This window comes from Mizuhopecten yessoensis, unplaced genomic scaffold (genome assembly GCF_002113885.1).
Source record: "Mizuhopecten yessoensis strain PY_sf001 unplaced genomic scaffold, ASM211388v2 scaffold8841, whole genome shotgun sequence".
NCBI classification, from domain to species: domain Eukaryota; kingdom Metazoa; phylum Mollusca; class Bivalvia; order Pectinida; family Pectinidae; genus Mizuhopecten; species Mizuhopecten yessoensis.
Window position 1 is genome coordinate 980,697 of NW_018407749.1, and position 8,261 is coordinate 988,957.

The 8,261-nt window shown below is 33.5% G+C and overlaps 1 protein-coding gene across 2 annotated transcripts in view; it reads left to right on the plus strand.

The window, feature by feature from the left end:
- Positions 1-345: 345 nt before the first annotated feature.
- Positions 346-8,261, plus strand: part of LOC110456752 (splicing factor 1-like) — a 22,055-nt gene continuing 14,139 nt past the window's right edge. The window contains exons 1-3 of one of the 2 annotated variants that reach the window (XM_021507694.1): positions 346-470; positions 3,490-3,654; positions 5,759-5,834. In XM_021507694.1, the coding sequence (XP_021363369.1) occupies positions 434-470; positions 3,490-3,654; positions 5,759-5,834 (278 nt within the window). In that variant the 5' untranslated portion in view covers positions 346-433. Of the gene's footprint in view, positions 471-3,489; positions 3,655-5,758; positions 5,835-8,261 lie in introns of those variants that run through there. The other variant, XM_021507695.1, reaches the window with a different exon arrangement.

An 8,261-nucleotide genomic window follows, 5' to 3' on the forward strand; every position in this document is an offset into this window, starting at 1 on the left:
TACTTGACGTATGTAAGCTCAACCTAATTTTTTGAGTTTCGATTACTCATTTAGGTCATCCATTTAGCTTATATACAAAAAAGGGTTTTTATTCGGAATCGTTTAGAGATTATTTTTGATAAATACGACAAAGAATCAAAAACATCGAACACTATTAAGAACTGGATTGGCGAGACAAAATTGGATATGTTTTAGAAGTTTCTATTTATTTATACAAAGTTATTCATTATTGAATACATTTTTATAATAATCATAAAATAATATCAAGTAACTAGTGATATTTTTTAAAATATATACCACCAATTTTTGTGCAAATTTGTACTTGTTTATTTTCATTGACTCCGCCGAATTTAATATCACATAACGTCAGAAAAACGTCCGCCATTTCTAAGGGTACTTGTGATGTAAAATACAGCAGCATAATTTCGAGAAAATGTTTACACCACAGGGAAAGAGACCTGCAGATTTAGGTAAATATATTACAGATGAATGTGCACGATAATATTGCATCCTTATTGTCGTATATGTCAGAAAAAACATGTCATTGATTCCACGAAATAGTTTCCTGTTTTTGGATCATTTTTAATCGAAACAGAATCACATGCGGCTTAGGGTTAATTTTGGTAGCTATGAATTCAACAGTTTAAATCAGTTTTCATTTACATCTTAGAGCATCATCCTTTGAATCTGATGACGTCGAGTCTGAATTTTAACAGGTGCCCGCATGCATAATTCGACTAATATTTCGGTATTAGATACTTGGGTCAGGCAGGGTTACATTATCCCCATATTTTTTTAAGCTGATATGTTTCCTTTTCAACGGACTTTCAAGGCAGCATAGCACTGTAGCATGGTTAACAATTCCATGGCCCTTATATTAGTCAGGTTGGGCACAAGTATTTCTACTTCTAAATGGTACTGACCAACTTCAACAATTTGAAGATAAAATGTCAGACGAGGAGTGAAACTGATGGAAAGAGATTGTTTTTAAAAGATACGAGATGGTCTAATTTGCGTTTGAAAAGTGACGGTAGAGGGCTGATTTGAATAATTCCGTTGTGGGGCTCGAAATAATGTCAGGTGGGAGTTTATTCCACTCGGGTATAGTTCGAGGGAAGAATGATGCCTGTTTGGTCTGGTCTGGGTTTTAGCCTATTTTTTATGCCTATGATGGGTAATAATTCTGCATGTGGGTAACATACTCCAACAATGTTAGAGGTTTTACACGGTGAAAAACTTTTGACCGGCGCCGCGTCGCAGTCGGCACATTCATATCCGATAGAAAAAAAGGCTGACCAGCGGCCTCTCATGTTATAGGAGTAGTGGTGGGTAACAGTTACAGCAGTTCCTATTTGAGTAACAATTTTATTACTGAAATGGGAAAATATAGTGAAATAAAAGCACACAACAGTCTTATACACATTATGAACAAAAAAGGGCGTCATTCTTTGAACATATAATCCAATGAAAATTACAATGAGGTACAATTGTGCAAACAAATATGTTAATACTGTTGTACATATCTTTAATATCCTAATATGGCCGTTCTGGCATGCCCAAAGTGTTACACGTGCACCTATACTTACAATCATGATCAGTGCTTGCCTTGTCTTAAGCACCTTCACCTATGAGATGTGTTTTAGGGGTCAAAATGTTTGAAATCCAAATTGGTTTAAACTATTATTGACACAGAAGTGAAGTTGAGAAAAAACCATTGATTAATGAATTTCACAATTAAGAGGAGTACTTGTTAATTTAAAGTATCACCTCCATTGCGTATTGTGTGCTGTAGAAAAGCTATAAATAGCACCCAGAAAGATCACGCTTACACGCGCACGCCGACAGAACACCGACTTCCGTCAGTGAGACAAAACCTGTATGGGTGGAGTAATGTACTGATGTAGGCGAAAAACCTGTAAACCTGCTTACCTGTCGCATTAAGTCATTTGCAATGGTTTGCAATGGATGGTTCCATTGACTACACAATGGAGAACTAAGTCAGTGATATGGTTGTCCTTGTCACAAAAAGTAAGACATCAGAATTGATAAATTACTTCTTTGTGCTATTTATTGGATTTTGTTGAAAGAATAATGTTCTGTTTTGCTCTAAGTGTTTAGAGAACTTTGTGTGTTTATATTTCACTTTATTCCCCATTTCAGTAATAAAATTGTTACTCACCTGGGTAACTGTTACCTAAATTTTATCATATAAGTCTATACAAGCCCCTGTGGGCACACAGATACGCACTGATGTCCTTACCTCATTTTAGAAACTCGTCTACTCGTGTCTGAATGCTTCGGTTCGGTATGGGTCATTGACGATGACTCGAGACATTTATTTTTAGTTTTCAGTTGCAGTTTTCAGATGTTCTTCTGTATCACTTGAAGCTGTTTACACTGCCATTTACTAATTATTTCTGAACAAAATCTCTTGTCAACAGTAAAGACAAAATTGCTGTAAGCTTCAAATGAAATTTTCAGCGTCAAGACCTTCAGTAGAGTAGAGAAGTGTCGCCGTCAGTGTGATGGGTAACGGTCATAGTTCTTCCATCATACGAAATGACCTATTCCGTTTAAGTGATGATAAACTCTGCGCATCGTTTGTTGTATTCAACATGTAGATAAGTTAGCTATAACAACGAAAAGCACATATTCTTTCACTTTCAGACTTTATCCTCGGCAGCTCTCATATCGCGTGATCGCTGTCATCAGCTGCACGATGCTGGTAAACTTCCAGTGTAAACGACTTTCGTTCTTATTTAAGGGAGTTCAGTATCACATTAAATACGGTTATTTAAATTTTATATAAAAGATGGTCGCAATGGATTTTTTGTTTTTGTTTGTTTGTTTGTTGACATTCTTAATTGTTGTTAATAATTATTGATGAACCTTTTTAAATCCAAGCGTGGTGTCGTTAGGTTACCGTAAATCATTCTGAAATTTAGTCAACATGCGCAGCTTCCTGCACAGTAGCGCTAAATTTGAGAAGGATGGACCCACCTAAACAGACAACAAAATGACTAGGTTATGAATGAGTATTTTTTTAACTGTTCTTTTTTTCAGGATGAGGTATGGATTCATTTTGATAAGATAAATAGTGTATTAAGAAAAACTGCACATTTCTGCATGTTTTAATCAGTTATTAATTCCTACATATTTTGAAGGTCTAAAGCGCCCTAGTGTACTGTCAAGCAATTAAGTTGTGTACAAGTTACAGCTCGTTAAAATGGCCTTGTGGAAATAAATCATACACAGAAACCTAGGACTAGACAATATATTGAGACGTAATGTGAATTATCAGAAAATTGGTTTAATGTTTTGTTAAAATTCAGGACTTTTTATAAGCTAGTTTTCCCAGACTGGAGATATAAACTTTTGTAAGAGATCAGGTAGCATTCCTAATGAATGTATAATGTACCAATGAAATCTGTTCTTCTGTAGCTGGAGGTATCAATCATGTATATATCCTGATTGTTATTTTGGTTGTAGCATCTGGAGGCTGGTCCAATGGATCTGGTAATGGTGAATCAGACAGGAAGAAGAAGAGGAAGAGTCGATGGGCAACAGATACAGACGTGGACAAGACAGTAATTCCTGGCATGCCAACAGTTATTCCAACCGGCATGAGTAACATACAGGAAAAACAGTATCTATGTAAGTATATATATGACATAGGGAATATCATGGGAAGCAACTCTAGGTTAATAAATTGAAACAAAAAGAACCCTTTTGAAATATATGTTCAGAAAATATACATCGCTGTTGTCTAGACTAATTCGAAAACATAGGCAGAGGGTGATGCCTGGAAGATTGATGTCATACATAGTTGTACTTCACAAATTTTATATTATTTATATTAGCTTTTATTTAGTAACAGATCAGCATGCTTCGTTCCAATTTATGTTTGGTAAGTAGTGAAGATCAAATCTAAAATCAAGTTTCCCTTCCTTTTCAGAGCATGCTTTTGATGCACTTCATGGTCTTATATGATACGTAAATTTTATGTATAGATTTTCATTTTGTATACATATTGGAACATTAATGTACCAATTAACACAAATCTGGTTTCAGCTTTTAATGAAAAACATTCCAGATTAATTTACCAAAAACATTTAATTTTGTAGGAAAGGGAGTTTTGTGGAATTTTGTAACATTTGTTGTTGTCGATGTTGTTGATATTGTCAATTCAACTTATGGAAGTATGAATTAAAATGTTAATGCTTTCTCTTCATTTCAATATCCATATGAAAAATCACATTTTATAATCATTGATTCTTTCAGTTTCTAAAATCACAATCTGGATGATTCATCAGTCATTCTATAACATAATAAATGTATTGTACACTTATAATTATTATATCTCCTTTGGATGAATTGCAAATCTTTTGCATATTATTAATTAAGATTTGAATCAAATAATTTTTCCTTTTGATAACAAAAACATTAGTTTCCTTCGATTCCAGAAGCAGTTCTATGATTGTATAATTCAGTTTATTTGTAGATTCCTTGTCCTGATCACATGAACATGCCACCAGCTTTATCAGCATCGGATCAAATATTCCAAATTTCTTTTCTTAATTTTTGAAATAAAGATCTTTTTAAATAAATAACCTGTGATTTATCTTTGCCATGTTATGTAATATACATTACTTGGCAAAGATAAACCACAGGCTTTGAAATCCTGTATTTATAAATGAACAAATTTGTTAATAATAACTTTCACAGTGTTTTCACGACGTGCACATGCCTGGGGTCGAAACATCAAAAAGTTGACAAGAAATTACTTTCTCTGGCATTTATATCAAAACTGGGAGATAATGTCTAATGCTAGTATTTACTCGAAAAGAAAACTTAACAATTTTTTAGAATATGACAATATCTTTTACCTTTCTGAATATCTAGAGCTTATGTGCCAATTGATGGACACTAATGGGGACAGATCCCGGAACTTGTTTGAGGAGTAGTGTAATTAATAATGGCTGAATATTTTCAACACCCATTGATCCCATATGGAAAAGTGTTTGGATAACACTCAGATTTCTCATCTCGATATCTCAATAACATAATTAATTTCCTGTTAATGTGAGACATGGGTTTACTGATCCAATTTTTTTTCCCTAACTTAGATAAAAAAACACCAGCTTTGTTCTAACAGGAGTAAACTATGGATTAGTTGCCATGCTGGTTATCAACTTGGCTTGTCGTTTGATAGGTTTCAGTATCATTCCTTAACAAAAATGATTTACTGTATAACCAGTGTACATTAGTGAAATGTACTTATCAGACAAAATCAAAAGTCATTCTCGGCTTAACCAGAAAAAATAAACATTTAAAATGTGAAAAGAAAGTTTGTTATAAACTAAAGCGGTCAATATATGTTGGTTTTTTAGGCAACATTTCTCTTCTATGCTAAACATTGTTCAGTTACTAATATTTCGGGTCACTTTACTCCTATTTGAAGAGTTATAATGCTTTAAAAGTTCTGGCCTGCTGCATTATCTAGCTCATGAAAATGGAAAACAAAACTGAGGCCTGCTAACTTTTAATCTTTTCAAATCCACATACCTTTACAGAATAATAATAATACAAATGAAAGTAGTTAGTTCGAACAATAAATAAATCCAACATTTACAATGATATTGGATACATTTGAGGTACTAGATTATTTGAAACTTGGTCCTTAAGCTGGTGGCTAAAGTGTGAATTGGAAATATCTAGTTGTGTCAATGTATTGTTAATCTAACCGCTTGCATTCCAGTGCACCTCCAAATCGAAGAGATTAGTCGCAGACTGCGGACAGGGGACCTGGGAATTCCACCCAATCCAGAAGACAGGTTTGGTTCGCCACATCAGACCAGTTTTGTCCTGTAACCAAATAACCAATCTTCTTTGCAACACAGGAGAGCGGTCACTAGATGTCCATGGTCAATGTTAGGGCGAAATGGCACAAGATTCAAATATTTATATGTTAGGTTTTTAAGTACCAGCTTATCAAAAAAAAATCATTTCAAATTCAAGCAATTTGAATACTATATCACAAAAAGGTATGTCAAAGAATTTTGGATTAGTGTTTTAGCTGGTGAAATTTATAAAAAAATCATCAGTCTTTTGAATTTGAATTACACAGAAAAGAAACTAAAAAAATATAGATTACATTTACACTTGCATTTGTAGGTTAGAGGATAAAAAATGTAAAAAAAATCATCGATTTAGGTTTTAACTTAACAAAACAGGTGGCCTATTACATATTTGGGTGTGTATGGGAGGGATATAATATTTCATACTGGTACATGTACCAACATCAATATCTCCATCATGGATCTATCAAATGAAATATTCCATCTTTTCGTATTGCAGAGTTATCTGCTCTTGTGAGCAGGTATTGATTGTTACGTCATTTGTTTGTGAGAGTAATGTCATCAATTTTTGAGAAAACGACGTAATTTTCTCGCACAAAGCAATGACGTAACAATCAATACCTGCTCACAAGAGAAGATAACTCTACAATACGCAAAGACGCAATACTCAGATGGTGGTGGGGTGATGGAAAAAAAAAAACTACCACTAGTACCAGTACACAGAGTGTGACTGTCGGAACAAAAATAATATTTCCAGTATCAAGATAAAGTTTGCAGAGTAAAATAAGTGTTTAAGAAATGACATGGGAGGGTGGGTCTAGATTTTTTTTTAATATATGCAGGTTGTGTTTTCTTGGGAGAGTACATCTGGAACAGCATATATATTCAAAGTATAACTACCTAAATATTTTTTAAATATTATGAGATTAACAATTTAAACATGCACAGCATTTATTCAAACTGAAATTTGTCTCTGTTAAAAATCTAATTTTAATCAGGGATTTGATTTAAGAAAGTCTGGTTAGTCAAAGTTTTGAAGTCTGGTTAGTCCAAGTTACAAAGTTGAAAACAAAAATCATCCTAGAATTTTTAGTAAATAAAAATAATAAATAACTTGTAAGTTTAACTTTATGAAATTGTGCCATTTCTATTCCTACATACAGGTATAGTGTAAATAGATGTTTTAATGTCTAATCGAACGTTTTCTCCCTGATAATAAATCATTCTTTTCGACGACAATGGAGGTGCGGCCCTGTGTACACAAACACGGGACAGAGACAAACATCAAACCTAATTAACAGGTGTTCTCCACAGGTGTAAACTAGACCAGCAAATCCAAATGTTATATTTTGCAGAATGTAGGAAAGGATAAGAAAATAATCCCTTCCTTTCAGAATTCATCACTACATAATATTTGGAAGTAATAATACAAATATATTCAAAATTAAATTGGAAATTATTTTCCTAGTTTATTTGATAGTGCTTAAACAATTCCCAATCTAAGGTGATATAGAAAGATTTGAACGGTAAGTAGCATAGTGTAGGATATTGAGCCATATGATGTCAGAAGTGCGCTTGTTACAACACCACAGAATTGAGGTATGGCATACACATTTATGTTTTTATTTTCAAAGATTCTGAGAACCATGTGTGGTCCAAAGAGGCAAGGTTTGTAAATTAAAAAAAATGTAAAGAAAAATTCTGTATTTCACTAATCTTATTTAAAGAAATAACAATAGTTATGCAATATAGAATATAAAAGTTCGTTGTATCTTGGTCTTAGAACGATCCATTTCTTTATGCCATTGTGTGAACATTCTGGATAATTAAGTCTGTCTTAAAAGTGTTAAATGGACCATACTGTCCTTATTTTCAAACTAAAGTTCTGCCTTCAAACAGTCTTTCTTGTAATTTACCGACTCTGTGCAACATAATAAACATGATAAAAAGGAAACACAACACGGAAATGGTGTCCCATTTAAATAGTTCCAAGAAATTTCTGGAGGATGATGGTATTATACTTGATCTATTAAAGTAGCATGACAGACTGTAAGATAACATACCAATTTATAAACAACCATAACAATATGATACAGTTTAATAAATGCTATTTATTAACTGTAGAGCTTGAGGTATGCAATGTTATCATGACCAACATTGTTGTATATGTTTTATAAATCAGCATACACATGTTTATACATATAACACAAGAACTCAACAATACACAAATATATACATTTCATGATGATCTACATTTAGGTTTGGCCTTGGGGGCTATATCATACTACACATATATAAGCTAGGGAAATCTCACAGATTACTGACGTTATCCTACCAGGAGTGAACTGTCGCCCCTTGTCCAAGGATAACTGCCGATATATCCCCCCAGGAGCGAAACGGTCG